Source organism: Phyllobates terribilis, unplaced genomic scaffold (genome assembly GCF_046119375.1).
Source record: "Phyllobates terribilis strain yellow unplaced genomic scaffold, ASM4611937v1 Scaffold_2__4_contigs__length_985480577, whole genome shotgun sequence".
NCBI classification, from domain to species: Eukaryota; Metazoa; Chordata; class Amphibia; order Anura; family Dendrobatidae; genus Phyllobates; species Phyllobates terribilis.
In genome coordinates, this window is record NW_027362762.1 from 55,728,347 (window position 1) to 55,750,330 (window position 21,984).

General features: G+C 42.4%; 1 protein-coding gene across 1 annotated transcript in view; it reads right to left on the reverse strand.

The window, feature by feature from the left end:
- Positions 1-268: 268 nt before the first annotated feature.
- PRCP (prolylcarboxypeptidase) overlaps positions 269-21,984 on the reverse strand; it is a 42,619-nt gene continuing 20,903 nt past the window's right edge. Inside the window, exons 2-9 of the mRNA XM_073661703.1 lie at positions 16,169-16,309; positions 15,368-15,469; positions 15,096-15,274; positions 13,472-13,629; positions 11,372-11,544; positions 10,607-10,771; positions 3,779-3,966; positions 269-1,918 (exon numbers count right to left, since the gene is read on the reverse strand). Of these exons, the coding sequence (XP_073517804.1) occupies positions 1,705-1,918; positions 3,779-3,966; positions 10,607-10,771; positions 11,372-11,544; positions 13,472-13,629; positions 15,096-15,274; positions 15,368-15,469; positions 16,169-16,309 (1,320 nt within the window). The 3' untranslated portion in view covers positions 269-1,704. The remainder of the gene's footprint in view (positions 1,919-3,778; positions 3,967-10,606; positions 10,772-11,371; positions 11,545-13,471; positions 13,630-15,095; positions 15,275-15,367; positions 15,470-16,168; positions 16,310-21,984) is intronic.

Sequence of the window (21,984 nt, forward strand, 5' to 3'; positions counted from 1 at the left end):
AACCAGGGTACATCACCAAGTATGATAATTACCCCGTCCAGTTGCATAAAATACAGTGCCTCCAAAAGCACCCAAAAATTACACACTTTTTACCCAAAAAGTTCACATTAGGTAAGCAATAGGTTACTTTTTTTTTTTTAAATATGGATCTGTGTTTGTCTCCAAGATATCACCTATAAGCAAAACCCAGTTTAGCCAAGTATCCGAACATAAGATCGCTTTGGCGTGAGACGAGGGAACAAAATAATAAACTGATAAAAGCATAAAATCAGTAACAAAGTGAATTTCAGATTTATTGCTTTGCAGTATCAAACACAATCATGTAAATCTCAAATTCAAAAATTAGAAAAAAACAGCACAAAGGATCCAGTCCCCAATCACAGAGATAGAACGTTACAGGAGAGATTTTAGACATGGTGCGCCTTCCATTCCTGGTAATCTCACACAAAAAGCTAGCAAGCAAAACAAATTCATAATTATACATGGCCACTTTACAGAAATTGCACCATCTGTCGAGGATTATGTTTTGAGTCAAATTTTATTTTTTTTTTTAGATTTAAATCCTACCCTTGGTAAAACCATCCTACCAAGGTATGAGTTGGCGTAGGCTCTGCCGACAAGCTTTTGACATTGGAAACAGTTTATAAATTTGGCACACTAAGAAAAATTAAACCACAACGCAAAGTGAAAATTGATCATAAAATGAAAAAAAGAAGAGGACATGTGTATCTGGACATCAGTAATTTTTTTTTTTTTTTTTAAACCAGGAGTCAAAAATTGTGCAATTTCTATAAATTTCCACCAATATGTTTTCACTCTTGATTTACCCAATCATCCACAGTCAAGGAGTGTATGGCACGCTGGGTAAATATCAACATGAAGGCCTCATTTCGTAACAGACATCGTCTAGTTCTTCTATTAAAAAGGAGTTCTCCACCTCAAATGGATTTTTACGCAAATCTGATTACTATAGCAGAAAGACAGAAAAGTAAGTTTGATAGAGCCAAGAATCTGTGCCCAATCCAAGTCAACACCAATATAGTCTGCAGGTGAAGAATGAGACTAGTTTTTATGGAGGTGCTGGTTGATGTTCTTGTAGGCAATGTATCCATCATCTCAGCCAAAGATATTAATCAGATATTCAGTTAGATTTAGGTAGAGAACTCCTTTAAAGAAATACAACACAGTTTGATCAGTATGGGTGAACAGTGGTAATATTGGGAAGTGGTACTTCGTATGTGTGATGGAGGAGTGGTCAGCAGTCGTCATCTGCAAGCAAGGCATCTCCAAGAAGCCATACTGGAGATAGATGCTCTTCAGACTACAGAACTCGCGGTGTCAAACACTATTGGACACAGTGAGGGTCCGGATTGGTGGTGGTGCTGGAGTTGAGAAGGTGGAGTGTTCTACAGCTGGTCAAGGACGTCCAAAGTTGGAACTGAGAAAGTCACCAAAAGCCAAATGACCCCATATTGGATCAACTTCCTGTTCTGTACATGGAATGTATTAATTTTAAGGAAAGGGTAAAAGTGCCAAGATGCCCTTCAGGTTCAAGGTTATTGCCTTCTGGAAATGCGCTCGTTATGCTGTATACATTTCCTACCACGTCCAACAGATGCAGGAAATATAAGCAGGTGTCAAGGACAGTTCTACCATCCAGGTCCTGAGAAGTTTCAGTGGTGGTCCACAGGAGGTACAGACCCATTAGATTCCGTTTTCTTGCTGACTGTGCTCTTTTATCCACTTCTTCATATAGGCCACCTCCAACGCCCGAGCCTGAATCACAGACTTGGGGTCAAAAGCGTTATTGGAGCGCAGGTCCAAGTGATGAGCCCCGTCTGTGATGAGGATGGCGACCAGGGAGTCACTGAGGCTCTGCTTGACGCCTCCCGCTGACCACGGGTCCAGATCACCATTGCTGGAAGAAAAGAAAAACAATTATAAAACTTTTAAAGCTTGTGGCCACTTTAGAAAATTTATATTCAATAATTTATTCTAATTTTTGCAGAATTTCTGGAAATAATGAAAAGTCTACATGGATTATAGAAATTGTACCTAAGGGACATCTAGGAGCCATAAACAAGGGTCAACTATCCCTGGTGGTGAAGGGTTTAAAAGGAACATCCCTGATGATCAAGCAAGTGTGGCGTAGAGGAACATCTCTTCTGGTCAAGGATTTAATGGGAACATCCCTGATCGTCAACAGCAGTGAAGTGTTTTGCTCTGAAACGGCCATTACTAGCTCTTTTTTTTTTTTTAAGTGCAAACCATTTAGGTATTCTCTCATTACTACAGACCACCAGGGATCTTCCTATTACACTATCCTTGGTCATCATGGATCCTCACTAGCCGCAACATTATTGCAGACCACCAATGATGCGCCCATTACCACCTTCACTACCCTAGACCACCAGGGATATATGGACTTATGCTGTATATATCTCCTGCAAGATCCAACTAATGTGCATATTAGTGGGTTGCATTAAAAGCTTTCATCTGTTGAATATGGCAGGATATAGTTAGGCAGTGTAACAGACCATATATTCCTGGTGGTCAAGAGTAGAGAAGATGAAAATGGGCACATCTTTGGTGGTCTGAAAAAATGTTGGGGCTTGTGAGAGGATCCTTGATAACATAACAGAGCATATATCTCTGGTGGTCTAGCATAGTGAAAGTGGCAAGTGGTGCATCATTTGTGGTTTGCATTGAAAGCTTCCATTACCACCTTCACTACCCTAGACCACCAGGGATCTCATTATATAATGCATTGTCCTTAACCATTGGGAATCTTCTCATTAGCTCCTACACTACCACAGACCACCACGGCCTTTTGTACTATCGTCAAGTGTTAAAAAATGGCATCATTAGTTCTGAGACTATTGATGCTAACCCTTTCAGCAGGGATTTTCTATATTCCCACGCCAACATAACTGCAGGCCACCACCTTTCCATTAATCATTTCAGTATCCTTCACCATTAGGGATCTTCTCATTAGTTTCTACTCTACTGCAGACCGACAACGACGTCCTCACTACCGCCTGCACCACTCCAGACAACCATAGATCTTCTCATTATATAAATATCCTTGACCATTGGGAATCATCTCATTAGTTCCTACACTACCAGAGATCAGAGATGTTCCTCATTACCACCTTCACTACTGCAGACCTCCAGGGATCTTCCTATTAATCAGTTCACCACTCTTGACCATTTAAGGATCTTTATTCTGACCCCAACACTAGCACAGACCACTAGGGACCTTCCCATTATATTATTCATTATCCTTGACCATCAAGGATATTCTCATTAGCCACTACACTACCACACACTGCGAGGCAAGATGGGGTCGGCCCACTAGTATGTTCTGCTCTGATGAACACAGGATCACTATGGGAATTCCTAACTGTGGTGATACTAGTTACCTGGTCCTAGTTTATGGATGGTCTTCTTTTGGGATCCTAAAGCCCAGTGCAAGGAGATTGACACGTTACCAACTGATTTCATCAGTGGAGGTCTCAACCAAAAGTCTATGGCCGCTAATGTGCTGTGGCCTTTGTGCCTTTTGGGAGCTGATCTGGACAACCCCAGGCCAAAGAAAGTGGCCATCATTGTGCTCTATGAAGAACATACCTCAGTGAGCCGCGTGCCTTCCCCCCAGGGTTGGGATAATAGTGCTACCTCTCGTAATAGATTTTGCCCTACTGAAAATAGACTGCTCGACCTTCTAATCCCGTAGTCTCCCATTCTATCGATGGACATGACAGAGAACCCAACACACCTGAAAATGATGTTGCTGGCGGCACTGATGTTCTTTCCGCCGTACATGGATGTGATCCATTCGGGGCGAGGCTTGATACCCCACTGCTTATAACACTCCTCAGAAAAAGCCTCGAAATTCCACGTCTGAGGCTCAAACATGTCAGTGACCCCGTCAGAGCAGAACGGCATCACCATTTCTGTGCAAGCCTGGAAAACAAGGCAGGGAGACGAACAGGTCAAATACATGAACGAACAGTAATTCCCATCAAAAGTTCCCATACAGTGCCCTATAACTGTAGGACTTTCTACACCCTAGGTCCTCAGCCAGTGGTGTGTGTGCCCCAAGGAGAACAGGGCGTACCATTGGGGGTTCACACTCATGTTGTTCTTTTATGCCAGTTGGGTGTGGGGGACTTAAACATTGTTCTGTATGATCAGTAAAACAGTTATGTAGACATCTGGAAAAAAAAAAAGTGATGGGAAATACGACCAAGTAGGACATTACTTCTACCACTGTCAATGCTTCCACCATCATCAACAAAGAAGATTGTAGTATTAGTACCAACATTGCAGATCCGAATTAGTGATGGGCGAGTACTAAAATGCTCGGGTGCTCGTTGCTCGAGTCAAGCAAATTGGAATGCTCGGGTGCTCGGTCTGAGTAACGAGCCCAATGTAAGTCTATGGGAAACTCGAGCATTTTTCCAGCGGCTCTCCCCAGCGGTCTGCAGAGGGCCTGCCTAAAAATTGTCCAAATCGATAGGAACAGCATGGGGAAGACCCCTGATGTATTAAGTCACTTTTACGGACTCACAATAAAACATACAAAAACAAAACGAAAATGGATTTTCCTGGGAAATATGTTAAGGAACATCCTTTCCAGGGTAATGACTTGTATAGAAGGCAAAATATACAAAAACAAAAATGCTCCTCCACACCTTGGGTTATGTTCACATGTAGCGTTTTTGATAAGTTTTTGCACTTTTGCATTGCTTCAACGGGAAATGTCATTTTAACATTTTACAACCTTATCTGGCCATGTGGTGTGTCACACAGACACATCCTGTTTAATTTTGAAGGAGGGACTCTGAAAGTCACAAAGCTCATTTTTATAGGGCATCAGGCGGCCCTTACTATTCTTAAAGGACCGGCAGTCGGCTATGCTTTGTTGTTCCCATTATTTAAGAGTGGGTTTCCTATACTGTTATTGTGTATGCAGAGACTGCAAGGGCTGCCAAAAATTTGGACACAACCCAATACAGTAAACAAAATGTTCCCATTATAAAGGAGCGGGTCTCCTATAGTGGTAATGCCCATGCTGTGACTGCAAGGGCTGACCAAATTCGGGAAAAACCCCACTAACAACTTAAAGATTCAGAGCAGGGCCACAGTAACGGCATGTTCCCATTAGAAAGGAGAATGTCTGCTATACAGTTATAGGGTATGCAGTGAGTCCAACAGCTGCCAAAATTTAGGAAAAACCCCACGAACAATTTAAAGACACAGAGGTGGGCCTCAGTAACAACATATTCCCATTAGAAAGGAGAGGGTCTCCCATACTGTTTGCCTATGCAGTGACTCAAATTTGGAGGCACTCCAATGCCCCTTGCAAGAGACGTAGAGGTCGGAGGGCCTCCTGAAAACAATGTTCCCATTATTAGGAAGTGGGTCTCCCATACTGTTTTCCTATGCAGTGAAGCAACGGCTGCCAAAAATTTGGAGACACTCCAAAACCCCTTGCAAGAGACGTAGATATGTCGATATGGTACATATGGTGGTGATATGGTGGTGGAGGTTGAGGATGCGGAGAAGGAGGAGAACAAGAGCAAATAGACAAAATCAGAAAGCTTATACCCATGTCTGGGTGTGAAGACAGATGCATTGGAATAGAGTTAAACCTCCCAAAAAAAAAAAAAGACTATTTCAGTTTGTTACGCTGCCATCATTCGGTGATGTTGAGATGTCTGGCCCAATCCAGCCCTTGTTCATTTTTATAAGAGTCAGCCTGTCAGCATTTTCTGTTGACAGGCGGATGCGCTCATCTGTTATAATTCCACCGGCGGCACCAAAAACCCGCTCTGACAAAACACTGGCGGCAGGGCAGGCCAGGACCTCCAAGGCATAGAGAGCTAGTTCATGCCATGTATCCAGCTTGGATACTCAATAATTATAAGGCACAGAGGAATCACGGAGGACACTGCTATGGTCGGCAAGGTACTCCCTCACCATCTTCCGAAGCTTTTCATTCCTTGGGAGAATACCCCGTGCCTCAGGGCCTGTGCGATGGAAGGGTCTGAGAAAACTGTCCCAGAACTTTGACAGTATTCCCCTGCCTCTGCTGGATTGCATGTGTCTCTCTCGCCTGTACTCCTTGGTTGTCCAACGAACTGTGCCCTCTGCCGCCAATGTTTCCAGATGGGAATTTTTTAAATAATTCCACAACAAAGGCCTTCTGGTACTGAACCATTTTATTAGGCCTGTCATGCAAGGGAATAAGAGACAAAGTTCTCCTTGTGGAGTGGGTCTAGAAGTGTCAAACAGTAATGACTGTCACCCAAAATTTGGACAAAGCAAGGGTCATGGGAAAGGCAGCGTAATAAACTCAGCCATGTGTGCCAGACTGCAGAGGCAAGACTTCTGTGTCCTCACCAAGAGGACGACTGACCATGCTCTCCTCCTCCTGTCCGCAGGCCATCCACGCTTAACAGATGGTTCAGTATGACAGTTGTGCAGGTAGTACCGTCTATAGCGCTGGAAAATAGCTCCTGTTCTTCCTCCTCCTCCTCATTGTCACCCAATCCACGTTGGGATGAGATGAGGCTGGGCTGTGTGGAATCACCCTGTATGGTTCCTTGCTCCATCTCATCGTGCTCCATCTGCAATGCATACTCTTTAATTGTGAGCAGAGAGTGTTTCAGAAGACAGAAGTGGGATGGTGACGCTAATTATGGCGTCATCGCCGCTCACCATCTTGGTGGAGTCCTCAAAGTTTTGGAGTATGGTACAGATGTCTGACATCCATGTCCACTCCTGAGGTTTTATGTGTGGAGTCTAACCTGAATACCGATGGCCTTGTTGATGCTCTCTTCTGCTCACAAATCCTTCCCAATATCTGCAATGTAGAGTTCCAACGCGTGGGGACATCACACACCAGTCGGTGAACTGGAAGCTGCAAACGCTACTGAAGCACGGCAAGGGCACCGGAAGTTGTAGCAGACTTTCTAAAATGGGCACACAGGCGGAATACTGTGATAAGCAGATCCGACAGATCCGCGGCGTATTTTGACAAGCATATCCAGGTAGGTTTTGAGAAACCACTGAACCACGAGGTTAAGCACATGGGCAAGGTATGGTACGTGTGTGAGCTCGCCTCGCCTCAGAGCCGCCACCAGGTTCCGGCCATTGTCACACATGGCCATGCCTGGCTGTAGGTTCAGCGGTGTCCGCCACAGATCTGCTTGCTCTTTCAGAGCTGTCTACAACACTTCAGGGTTGTGCGGTTTGTCACCTAAGCATATTAGCTTCAGCACAGCCTGTTGCCGCTTGGCCGAGGAAGTGCTGCAGTGCTTCCAGCATGCGACTGATGTTGTCATTGAGGAGATGAAGGAGGAGGAGGTGCAGGAGCTGTAGAATGTGGGGGCAACCTTGATTGACCTAGGGCCCACAATCCTCGGCGTTGGGAGGATGTGTCCCGTCCCAAGGTCCGACTGGGTCCCGGCTTCCACTATATTACCCCAGTGTGCAGTCAGTGAGATGTACCGTCCCTGCTCACAAGCACTTGTCCACGTGTTCGTGGTTAGGTGGACTTTCCCAGTAACTGTGTTGTTGAGGTCACGTCTAATGTTGTGGGACATGTGCTCGTGTAATGCGGGGACGGCACACTGGGAGAAATAGTGGCAGCTGTGTGAATTTAGTAGTGTGGCCTGTGGGACATTGGCTGCGCATCTGCACTTGCATTCCAAGAACTGGGGTAGGGAAAACTGAACGCTGCGCTGGGACAAGGATGTGGACATGCTTGCTGATAGTGCTAGTTGAGAGTGTGCAATGACAGGTGCAGGGTAGGAGGCATGTTCGCATGCGCCATGGACACGGGATTGGCATGCACGCACAGCAGCGGAAGAAGCCGTGGTGTCATCAGCAGACACTGTTGCTGGACCCTGGGGTTCGGCCCATTTAGTCAGGTGCTTTGCTGCCATGTGCCTGATCATGCACTGGTGGTGGTCAGGCTGGTAGTTTTGATACCCCTGCTGATGCTGGCCTGGCAGGTGGTGCAAATGGCCTATTTGGGTTATCTGCAGAGTCTTTAAAAAAACAACCATACTCGGGAAGACCTAACCGTTTTACTGGCAACTGCCTTGTTGGCATTATGAGGAACGCTTTCCCACCTTGTGTCTGAGGCCACCACACTGCTTCTTCCTGCCTGTTGTGGTGCTACGCTTCCCTCCCCTGTGTGCTGCTGTCCTCACTCTGTATGTCCCCCTGCCTGGTTGGGTCAGTTGCTATATCATCCACCACCTAGTCTTCCTCCTGACTTTCTGGCAATCGAGTATCGTCAGTCGTCGTTCGTCATCCTCTTGCGACAGTAATTGCACTTTCCCACCGTCGCCTTCATGTGACTGTGGCTGCTCCAATATTTGGGCATCGCTACATGCGTTCTCTTGACTCGCTTGAAGCTGGCCGGCGAGAGGCCCGAATCTACACATGGAAAAGTGAACAGCTCTTCTGAGTGTCCAAGTGTGGGATCAGTTGTCTCTGGGCACTTGGCATGGTTGGAGGAAGGAGGATCAGGGTGAGGTGCGGTCCAGACTCACGGCTACAGAGACTTGACCGTGTGGAAGACAGGGTGGTGGTGGTGGTGGTGGTGGTGGCTAAGTGACTGGAAGCATTATCTGCTATCCAACCAATAACCTCTTGACACTGCTGTGTGTTCAATAGTGGTGTTCTGAAGTCCCCTAGTAATTAGGACAGGAAGGTCGGGCAACAAGATGTGGGTGTTTGGTGTGGCACAATTTCAGCTTGCCCACGGCCTTGTCCTTGGCCTCTGCATGCACCATTACCATCACGTCCAGTTCCCCGTCCCTTGCCAAGTGCCTTGGCCATTTTTAATGGAGGACAATATTTTCCACGTTCACAAGAAATGGCTGATTTTGGAATGCAGTTATAAGTGATATGTCTGACAGAAGCACGATTTTAAATAGCAGGCCTGTAATTTGCTAATACTATCGTTCACAGACACCTAGGGTAAATAGCTTGACCGACACACTGCAACAGAATGGAAAAGGAGGCCAATATTTTCCACGTTCAGTTTAAATTTCTGGATTTTTATCGCTGAAATATGGAACAGATCTGGCTTTATTCTGCTGTGCTAACAAGCAAATGGAGCAGAAAAACTGTGTACTCTGGATTGCTTTTTAAGCAAATAACCAGGATTAAGATAAAAAAAAAAAAATTTGCCTTGGCCCTGATATCTGGGGCTATGTCTACAAATATCTGCAATTATTACAGCAGCAGCAGACAGGACGTTCAATGGACCCTCTTGAGCTGTATCATACACTGCACGCATAGCATTGATTATATGCAGCTGGATTAGTCCTCAGAAGGACTGTTGTTCAGATGGATAGAGACTGTTGGTTCAGATGGTGTGCATATGTCACAAACGTCTACTACCACCAACGATCGCATCAGTACTTCTGCTGATGCCATTAAGTACAACTACTGCCACTTCCACCAACGATTAGTACTACAAATTCTACTACAACCACCAATGTTAAGTACCAATGTCATTACAACAACCACCACAATTACCACTACTACTTCATTAGAATTATCATTTTGAGATACTGAGAACTTGAAAAATCCCATAATTTGGCATCATATAGCACCGGGCACCTCTGAGGACTTGCTCTATTGTTTTTCCTTATGCATCATAAAAAAAAAAAAAAAAAAAAAAAAAAAGTTAACTATGGTTTTATATAAATTACCGGCAACACATGATTTTCTGCTTTGGAATTTAACCATCTAGAAAATCCTAGATTTTTGTGAATTATAGGGAATCTTACTATAAAAGTTAGTGGCTCATAATAAAACTAAAGCTTATAAAATTCGAATGAGAGTGTGGATCTCATCCCCATCTGTATACAGGAACATATATTAGTCTTTGAGGACTAGTATTAGTAACCACCAGCCCTCCTGAGCGCCGACCGCCCGCTCTCCATCCTCACACAGCCTTGTCCACTCCACCTGTATACAACCTTTTATTTGGAGTCCACCAGCATGGAGATGTCCCCTCCTGGAATTCTCCGACGTGTTCACCAGAGACATGAGGGTTCCTGTCTCATTGCTTGCAGTCATGTAGGTCTTACTCTAACCCCCATCATCTGACCACAGAGAATAAATCTCAGGCTACGACTATGGACGATGGAATGTTAATTGGCCCGATTAACCCTTTGCCAAAGTAGATAAGCGGCAACGTGCCAGAAGATCATATGTCGATGTGATGGTCGGATCTCAGATCCCCAGCACTTCTTACCTAATTAAAAAGAGGACAAAGTGCTCCAAATACAATTTTACAGCCATCAGAAAAGTATTTTCCTGATACATATGACCAGGGACCAGCTGTGATCTGCAGGGAAACCTAGCAAAAAGTGTGCAGTTCTCCTGCAGCGCGCCAACAGGAGGAATCAGGAATTACACTGTTCACAGTAAATTAATATTCTTTTTGTGCCATGCATGGACATGTTGGGTCTTCCTCCCATACCCCATGTTTTCTGTGCTCTGGCTGATAGAGGAGGATCCTGATTGAGATCCAACAACACCTGTAAATTATGTCAATCATTCTAGACATTACCTGATAACTCCACCCGAGGTCATCCAGGCTCCCGACCGCTGTCTGGGAGGTGTTGAGGCACGGGGTGTTTCCGGTGTAATTATAATATACATTAATTGCCTGGAAGAGGTTCTGCAGCAGTGTTTTGTCATCTAGGTTTGGATTCTTCAAATATTTGCAGACCTCCTACGTAAAAAAAAAATATACAGAGTGCACGTTATGGTCAGCGAACAGTCACCAAAAATACAATTTTATATTCAGGATCTGGAAAGAATTCAATTCTAATATATAAGCCTGTAGGATTCCAAGACAGCAATACTATAAACTAGTGATCTCTAACCGGTGGATCGCCAGATGTTGCAAAACTACAACTCCCAGCATGCCCAGAAGTTAAATCTAGGATAATATAGTAGTTGCTTTTTGGACATTTTTCATGTGTTCGGCAACAACATCCCAGCAATGGAGAAGGGAAGCTGCACAATTTTGTGCCTTGTGCAAGTTACCAGCGGGTAAGTGGCCTGCAACCGTGGCAGTAATCCCTCACATCTAGGCTTGATTGACAGCTCATGTTGTAGAGCAGTAGAACACAGGAGGCATCCGAGGTCAATAAAACCTTAGATGGAAGGGGACACTGCCAAGATTGCAGAACATCCGCCTACTGAACAGACACCCAGTGGACACTTGGTAAATATAGGATTGATGGGGCCCTGAAGGTTGTGCTAAATCATTGATGGCTGATCCTAAAGGTATTCATCACTTCACTCTAACAAGAGCGGTCAGTGTCACCTTGATCGGCCAGGCCGGCAGGGGCTCCAGGAAGTTGGCCGGGTACGGATAGTCCACCATTGCCAGGTTTACCCAGGTCTCACTTAACCAGTTTTTAAAGGCTGCTACTTCATCCTGGCACTTAAGAGGAGAGCACAAGTGAAACGCGCCAGATAACCATCGGATGCCTTCATCTAATACACAGGAGGGAAATGGTTACAATTTACACACATTACTTTTCCTGTATTACACTCCAGAGCAGCACTCTGCTGGTGCAGTCACTGTGTACATACATTACATTACATTACTGATCCTGTACTGATCCTGACGTACTGCCTGTATTATACTCCAGAGCAGCACTCACTATTCTGCTGGTGCAGTCACTGTGTATATACATTACATTACTGATCCTGAGTTACATCCTGTATTATACTCCAGAGCTGCACTCACTATTCTGCTGGTGCTGTCACTGTGTACATACATTACATTACTGATCCTGTACGGATCCCGAGTTACATCCTGTATTATACTCCAGAGCTGCACTCACTATTCTGCTGGTACAGTCACTGTGTACATACATTACTGATCCAGAGTTACCTCCTGTATTATACCACAGAGCTGCACTCACTATTCTGCTGGTGGAATCACTGTGTACATACATTACATTACTGATTCTGTACTGATCCCGAGTTACATCTTGTATTATACTCCAGAGCTGCACTCACTATTCTGCTTGTGCAGTCACTGTGTACATAGGATCAGTAATGTATGTACACAGTGACTCCACCAGCAGAATAGTGAGTGCTGCTCTGGGGTATAGTACAGGATGTAACTCCGGATCAGTAATGTAATGCATGTACACAGTGACTGTACCAGCAGAATAGTGAGTGCCGCTCTGGAGTATAATACAGGATGTAACTCCGGATCAGTACAGGATCAGTAATGTAATGTATGTACACAGTGACTGCACCAGCAGAATAGTGAGTGCAGCTCTGGAGTATAATACAGGATGTAACTCAGGATCAGTACAGGATCAGTAATGTAATGTATGTACACATTGACTGCACCAGCAGAATAGTGAGTGCAGCTCTGGAGTATAATACAGAATGTAACTCAGGATCAGTACTGTAATGTATGTACACAGTGACTGCGCCAGCAGAATAGTGAGTGCAGCTCTGGGGTATAATACAGGATGTAACTCAGGATCAGTACAGGATCAGTAATGTAATGTATGTACACAGTGACTGCACCAGCAGAATAGTGAGTGCAGCTCTGGAGTCACTGTGTACATTACTGATCCAGAGTTATACTCCAGAGCAACACATTATATATTCTGAACTAGGCTTATCAGAATTAGATTTTCCTTGACTTTCTTTAACAGGGACTAACAGCAAATTTGACATGTTGGTTTTAGTAAGTAAATCCTGCAATGTATTTTTCCATTGTCATTCTTGATGGAAATTTCTATTAAAAAAAAAAAAAATGTACAACTAGATATTCCCCTTGTCTTGTTAATGGGTGGGCATGTGAGAGAATACTGCACCTACAGCGTTATAATTGCAGCACTCACCAGTACATAAAAATTCAACAGCCGTTTCGCACCGAGCAGGCGCTTCTGTCTGGTCACTGGTTCTTTGGGCCAAAGAAGAAGCACCTACTCGGTGCGAAACAGCTGTTGTCCGTATATAGAAATATGGCGTTCACTACCATGCTGTAATTTTTATTTACGTGGAATAAAGTCTTCTGAATATTTCTGCACAGGTGAGGGACGCAATTTCTTTTATTCTACATTACTATTGGACAGTCTACATTATTGGTGCTGAGCACCATCCCTGTGGACAGGTTACCGTGTTTGTGTTGAGTGCCGATATTTTCCCTTCCTATAAGAGCTAAAAAAAAAAAAAAAAAAAAAAAAAAAGTGTCTGGGTGTGTAAGAACACCATATTGAGAAGGGGATAATAGCATTTCCAGGAGGAACGACAGAGGGACGGTAGAATAAAAGGTGCTACAAAATTAGTCATGATGATGAATGCAGTCACTATAGCAGACATGTCAGGAGGAGAGTTGGCCAATTTTAAGAAAAATTACTTCAACACCTCCTCATCCGATGTGATCACTCACCACTTCCAAACATGCGATTTATGGCCGCCCAAGACTTGGAGATACTTTCCGCACATCCCGGGCCACTTTTTTTAAAGTCGTTGGTGACAATTTGATAATACAGATTGCAGGGAACCAAATCTTCAAATTGCCAGATGGGGGCAGAAGCAGCGAGAGCCCTGGAATAAGGAGAAGAAGTCAGCAATTATCGCCTGAAAGTGCAGCCTTTCCTGTACACACCCAGAACAAACATCTTCATCAGCTCCGCTTCCTTCCTAGACGCCCCATCCATCCTCCTGTCCTGTTAAACAAGTACAGACCTAATTCTTCTCCCAGAGGATTGTCCAGACTGGATGCAACTGTAGCAAAACACACCAGCAGCACAAATCTACTGCTGCCCTGATGGTTTGTTACAATGTATCAGTGACTATTCCTTAAAGGGTTATTTCCCCTTCTTCATAAATGATACATCGTCAGAGAGAGCTTCTTAAAACAAGAACTTTTCCAATTTACCGTCTTATAAAATTTTCAGCCGTTCTTGAGATATTAACAGTTTTCTTTTTTTGTTTCCAGATCGTTACCTTGGAGAACGACCACCTCTGCTAGATGGCAAAACATGCTCAGTGCTTACAAGCTCTTTGCTATTGAGCTCGTAAGCACTGCTTTGAAGCTGATCGGGATCGCTGGAGCGCGCTGCTATCTCTTAATCTCAGCCAGCTTCAGCGCAATGCTTGCAATCCAGAAAGCAGCGGTGGTCGGTCTCTTAGGCAACAAGCTGTAAACAGAAGGAAAAAAAAAAAGTGTTAATATCTCAAGAACGGCTGGCAATTTTAATAAACAGTAAATTGTAAAAGGGCTTCTTTTTACTAGCTCTATCCGAAAAATACTGATGCTTGAAGGTGGGAATAATAACCCTTTAAGATCTCTGCTTGCTGTCAGGGAGTAGAAAGTTGCAGAACTCTATTAAAATATTACATTTTATTTACACAAAGTTGGAATTCCCCTTCTCCTGTTATATTGCTTATATGGCCACTTCTTCAAAAGTTTATGAATACCTTAGGTAACATTTTTTATTTTTCTTCACTTAAATGTATACATTTCTGGCTAAAAATTATTTTTTTACAATTGTATATGAAAAAAAATATTGCACAGTTTGCCTTCCTCTGTGTTGCAATGTCTATTGCAGGCTGCAGAATGAATTAAGCGAGAGACCATCAGCAAGTATGTTCTAACAGTTTGTAAAACTTTTGTTTGCCTTTTTTTTCTGAGCTTCTCTTCCATCACATGAAAGTTTCATATTCAGCTAATGGGATGTGTGGTCATAAATCAGCACAGAGGAGTGCAGTAGAAAAAAGTTACGAATTCTTCCATTAGGATGAGCTCACTGACAGATTCCCAGTTGGCTCATTCTTCAAAAAAAAACTTTTTAGCCCAAAATACAATTACAATATAAATAAATTGCTCAAGAAGGGGGTCCATATCCTTTAAAGGATGTGGAGAATAATTACATGGGGTTGATGGGTATATAAGTAGAAAAGTGCCCAGATGGACTTTTTGGTCCATTTGAGGGTAGTAAAAGAAAAAAATTATTCCATACGTCAAACATTAGGGATTTTCTCTATTAAAGGAAGCACAATGTCCCTACCCCACTACAACGTGAGGATACTTCATTCTCAGCCAGGCCGCCAGCATCCCCCCGTACGAGCCCCCGATGGCGATCACTGCACTATTTTTGGCTTCGGAGCTTTCCTTGAAAAAACGGATAAGAATTGCAAAGTCTGCGAGGGCCTGCTCTGAGGTCAGATAATTCAGGTATTTGGGATCCTGGAAGAAAAAAAAAAAGATGCAGGAGTTTTAAAGGGTGATTGGGTCCCGACCTCAGGTCGCAAAGAGTCAGAGGAGCCTAGAAATACTTACACTGTAGGACAAGTTGCCGTAGGGCATGGACTCTCCATAATAACGATGTTCTGCAAATACCAACAAAGCACCAAGCTCCTCGGCTACATCCCACATAAATCCCTACAAAAGAAGTATACAGAGGAAGTTAGAGCAATATACAGACAGCACATAATTAATATTAATTAATTCACGATAGGGAAGGGGTTAATGGTTACAAACATTATTTAATTTAGATTACAGAATTCTTTTAAAGAGTGATGATATAAAGCTTAAAATTCCCTTCTACCCGTCACACAGCCATAGAGAAAAAATACTTAAATTCCTTCCGCCCGTAGACACCACTAGGGGGAGCTCCCTGCATTGATATTGATACAGCTCCAATTCAACTCATTATATGTGTAGTGAGCTTCCCCTAGTGGTAGCAGATAAAATTTTAGAATTTAAAAGGGTGTATTCCCATTTTTTTAATAGCTTATCATTAGGATGGTATGCCATCACTTTATGATCAAGGAGGGTCCTACTTTTGGGACCCCCACTCATCTTGAGGCGCAATCCTGTCTCATTCAAGTGAATGTGAAAGAATGCAGCTCCCTGTATAGCAGGAGGCTGGGTTTATATAGACTGCCCTTTATGTTTGTATCCTGGTGGACGGAGATCTTACGACAGGTAGAAGATCCCATAAGGAGTTGCCAAAAATGGAAGTATAAAAAAAAGTGACAAATCTGATAGTCCGATCCATCCACCAGGTACGAGTTGGATATTTTTGCATGGCCTGGTGGACCAGTGATGTACACCAGTAAGAGGTCCGGCTATACCTACCGTATTATTACTGAATAATGTGATATCTCCTTCATTGCCGGTGTAGAAGAGGATGGGACCACCAGGTTTCTTCCAATGGGTATCGGAGACAAGGTAACGCTGCCTAAATGTGCTGTCCTCATAAAAGCCAAAGTGGTCGATCTGTAAAGAAAAAAAAAAAAGTGGATGAATACACAAAAAAAGTCAACCATAAAGTTGAGATTCGCTGTCTTTTCAACAAACTTTCCATAAACCTATGGTACAAACAAATATAAGAAACTTTTTATTATAACAAGTCATGTGAGCCACTTCTTCTGCCACTGGACTTCTCAACTCATCATTTACTCAGAAATGACTAACCAAAAATTCTTCTTGTTCAAGACTACACAAAGCTTCTGCTTTCTGGTAAGTGTTGCATCTCATCCCAGAGCTAGATTCACAGTTACACCACTCAGTACTGATGTATAAGGTCCTCCATGTTGTGGCTTTCTTGTAAGCGTTTTCTCTCATCCCAAAGCTGGATTCACAGTTACACTGCTCAGTGCTGATGCTGCAGTTTCTGAAAACGTGCTACATAGAAACAGGAATCCCTTGTGTGTGAGCGCAATGTATTAGAGACATCATAGGAGCTCGTCTCCAACCCACCAGTTCAGAGACAACTGCAAATTAGATAAAGCCTACATCTGATGAGTGGAGGGGGAAGGGGATGGAGGAAGAAAGTGCCTTCCACTTATGAAGACAGAGGCTGTGGGTATATGAAAAAATTTGCTGCATTTACCATGTACACCTGTATAACACAAAGCCAGATGGATAGGGCTGTATCTGGATATGCACTGTATGGCGGTATTATTGTGTCACTACATGCATCACTTGTGATTTGTTTGCCACCATGATAGCTTTTTTTTTCTCAATGCTGAAAACTAATAAGCGCAGTGGTAAAGGCCAGCCTTCCTAGAACATCTTCATTTTCTGCGGGTCAGGACATTACAGTGTAGGGTCAGCGTTTGACCTTTCATTATTAATGCCCTATAACCTAGCACGTCAAGCGGCTTTACGGTGTTAATCTTCATGTCAGAAAGCTGTCAGCGCCTCCAGATGTTTAACCATTTCTTACATGCCTTTTGTTGAATCAACTGACTGAGTGTCGGTGGCGGGAGGCACATGCATCGGCTGCTGAAGGAGAGAGTTTCTTAAAATGGGTAGTTTCCACCCTATTAAAGACATAGAAGTCAAAAAGTAGGATCCCCGTTAGCCAGTGTAGAGTTAAGGCAATAGGAGAGCTACTCTTGCGACACTCGTCCATAATTTTATTGGTTTTTGAATATTCAGAGCAAGAAATGGTAATGCTTTACCCACAGCTTACTGGCATTGAGTACAACCAGAAACTCAAGCCAAGGCTTCAAGGGAATAAGGATTTCCCTGCAATGTACAAGAAGTTGCTGTTGTGATCATCTCCCATCCTGTCTGATGAGTTTCCTTAGATGGGACAGAGCAAGTGAAGAGGATTTCCTCACCGCGCCCAAAACTGTGTCCATCGTAGACCGGGTAGGAAATGAGGTTCCCTCCTGTGGATTGAATTCAGAACCAGCTTTATAAGCCATTAAGGCAGCGCGGTCATTGATACTCCATGTTTTAGCACATGAATTTAAAGTCTTTGTAGGGGTTGTCCAGTCAACAAGTTTTCGAAAACCAATTAGAACGTTCTAAAATAACCAGAGGAGTAATACAACCCTAACCCACGACCCGATGCTTTCTATGTCCCCACCAGTTTCTGTGCTTCCTGCTCACGCAACCTTGACATGTGACCGCTGCAGCCAATCACTGGTCAAAGGGGTCACCTGCTACAGCTACTGATTGTACTTGTTCCAGTGCAAGGTGGAGCCAGGAACAATCAAACCATTTGTAAGGTATTACTATCTAAGCAGTCTGTTTTATATATTCTTTAGGTGGAAAAAGAAAAAAAAATACTAAAGCAATGTGTTTGCATAAGTCTGCACAACCTCATACTAATACTTCGTTGAAGTTTCCTTTAAATATATGATAGCATTCAGTCTTTTGGGGTCAGAATCCGCATGGCACATCTAGATTTGGAGACTTTTGCCCTCTCCTCATCTGGCATATTTCAGGGCCATCTCCTGTGTACAGCGCCCTCTTCAGGTCACCTACAGATTGTCACTTGGATTCAGGTCTTGGCTCTGGTTTGGCCATTCCAAAACATTCATCTTCTGGTGAAGCCATTCATTTGGAGGCAAGCTTAGTTGTTGTCGTGCAAAAAAGGTGAAAATTACTCTTCATCTTCAGCAGAGGCCTGAAGGTTTTGTTGCAAACTTGACTGATATTTAAAAAAACTGTTAAAAATCCCCTCCACCTTGACTAAAACCCCAGTTACAGCTGCTGAAAAATAGTCCCAGAGCAAAATTCTGCCTCCACAATACCTCACTGTGGGGATGGTGTTCTTTGGTAATCCGCAGTGTTGGCTTTGCGACAAGCAACTTTTGGAATTATGGCCAAAAAAATTCCAACTTAGTCTCCGACAGAACACGTTTTCTCACATGATTTTGGCAGATTTGATGTAGATTTTGGCAGAACTTACACAGAAAAACATCCAAACCTGGCTAAGAAAAGACTTCCATCTTGCCACTCTACCCCATAGGCCAGACATATGAATAACACAGGAAATTGTTGTAACATGAAGTACACAACCAGGACTGACCAGAAATTCTTGCAGCTCTTTGAATGTTGCTGCAGGCCTCTTGACATTGACACTCTTCCGGACTAATTTTCTACTTGTCTTTTCATCAGTTTGAGGGACGCCCAGCTCTAGGTAATGTCACTGTTGTGCCAAATTTAAGCCATTTTTTGATGAGCTCCACAGTATATCAAATGCTTTGGAAAAAAAAAAAAAAATTGTACCCTTCTCCTGACTAAACTTTAAACAAAGAGATCCCTTTGCTGTGTTGTCAGCTGTTTATGGACTAAGGATTTTGGTGTAAACTGCAACTAAAAAAATCCTTAAAACAGCAAAACTTTATATGGCGTTAATTAGAATCCCTGTAAATGATGGCGGCCGTGCACGGACTACTATGTAACATGAGTAATTCTAATTCTGAACACAAGGACATCCCCCAATTATAAGAGGGTGCCAACACTTCTGCAACCACATTATTTCAGAGTTGTTTTTATTTCCCCACTCAAAATGATTTCAAATCACTGGATTTGAACAGATGATGGGCGACATGAAAAAGGTGGAAAAAGTTTTGAAATTATTCTTTAGTCTGATTTTTTTTTACATGACAAAAACCTGGCATTTAAACAGGGGCGTGTATACTTTTTATATCCACTAAATATAAAAGTTTAATTTTTTTCATCTAACAAAAACTTGAGATCAGAGGTCCAGTAGACTCAATACACTTCGCTTTCTACCAGGCTATGAATCTCATGCACACAAGACTTTAGGACAAGTCAATTTAGGAGAGGGGGGGGCGAGTAGATAATGAAAAACAGCAAGACAGGTTTTGTGGATTATAGAACAGATCGTGGTGTGAAAGTAAAAACAATCTGGACACTGTAAAGACATTGTCGGCACAAGGACACTAGAAGATGCTCGACTTCTTAATTATCAGTCATGACCTGATCTGTTCACACAGGAAACAAGAGACTTCATTGTCCACAGATGGAGAAGACATCAGGAGAACATCCACAGATTGGACACCACTGGAAACTAGAGACCACCGAAAAAAAAAAGCCCATTCTCTTCTGTCAAGAAAACAAAATGTGATAATCCCCAAGAGCCCAAAAACCTGACCCCTGTACACATAGACAGCACCGACAATGAGGAGCTTATTAGGGTCATAGCAAACCTTCCCATGCAGCCGAGAGCCGCATTCATCACACTCAAGGTCCATAGACCCTTCATAAAATATCAAGGGTACAATATAGGACCACGAACAAGAGCATTGCAAATAGGTTTGTTTTGTTTGTTTTTTTTTGGGGGGGGGGGGTTCTTTTAAGTTTTTTTTTCATCTTCAGATCCTACTTCTGCTCAAAAAAAAAAAAGTTTAGAGACTGGTTCTAGTGACCACAAAGAAGATCCGAAAGAGGAAGCAGATTATGTTCTGGTTTAGACTTTAGCTGAGCTCAAAGCTTCAGTTCCTTGTACAGCAGTTTTGTTGTTATCACAGTGTACAGCACTTATTTTGTAAAGTTTCCTACTTCAACACATGATTCAGGTGAACAAGTTGCACCACAGCATGGAACTAGGACAGTAGCAACGATAAGGGAAGATTAATATCTTACAGTCTGAAAGTCACCACTCTGGAAGACATTTCTATTAAAACAAAATATTTTGCGATAACACTTTCCTTTTACTTCAATGTGAACTTCCATCAGGTCTCAGAATAAGAAGCATGTCACATATATTCTTGTACAAGGGTAAAGAGCAACTCCTATACTACCACCCCCTACGTACAAGAATATAACTCCTATAATACAGCTCCCTATGTACAAGAATATAACTACTATAATAGAGCTCCTATGTACAAGATTATAACTACTATAATACTGCCCCTATGTACAAGAATATAACTACTATAATAGAGCTCCTATGTACAAGAATATAACTACTATAATACTGCCCCCTATGTACAAGAATATAGCTACTATAATACTGCTCCTATGTACAAGAATATAACTACTATAATACTGCCCCCTATGTACAAGAATATAACTACTATAATACTGCACCCTATGTACAAGAATATAATTACTATAATACTGCTCCTATGTACAAGAATATAACTACTATAATGCTGCTCCTATGTACAAGAATATAACTACTATAATACTACCCACTATGTACAAGAACATAACTACTATAATACTGCCCCCTATGTACAAGAATATAACTACTATAATACTGCCCCTACGTACAAGAATATAACTACTATAATACTGCTCCTATGTACAAGAATATAACTACTATAATACTGCTCCTATGTACAAGAATATATCTACTATAATACTGCTCCTATGTACAAGAATATATCTACTATAATACTGCTCCTATGTACAAGAATATATCTACTATAATACTGTTCCCTATGTACAAGAATATAACTACTATAATACTGCCTCCTATGTACAAGAATATAACTACTATAATACTGCTCCCTATGTACAAGAATATAACTACTATAATACTGCTCCTATGTACAAGAATATAACTACTATAATACTGCCTCCTATGTACAAGAATATAACTACTATAATACTGCTCCCTATGTACAAGAATATAACTACTATAATACTGCCTCCTATGTACAAGAATATAACTACTATAATACTGCTCCCTATGTACAAGAATATAACTACTATAATACTGCCTCCTATGTACAAGAATATATCTACTATAATACGCCTCCTATGTACAAGAATATATCTACTATAATACTGCTCCTATGTATAAGAATATATCTACTATAATACTGCTCCCTATGTACAAGAATATAACTACGATAATACTGCCTCCTATGTACAAGAATATAACTACTATAATACTGCTGCCTATGTACAAGAATATAACTACTATAATACTGCCTCCTATGTACAAGAATATAACTACTATAATACTGCCCCCTATGTACAAGAATATATCTACTATAATACTGCTCCCTATGTACAAGAATATAACTACGATATATTCTTGTATATAGGAGAAGTATTAACTGCTAAAATGTCTCCTTATTGGAAGAGGACTGGTGTAGCTAATGATCTTAACAAAACTCAGACTGCTTGTCACCCCGAGAAGGGCCAAGTCCCCAAAAAGCCCTGTCTTTGGA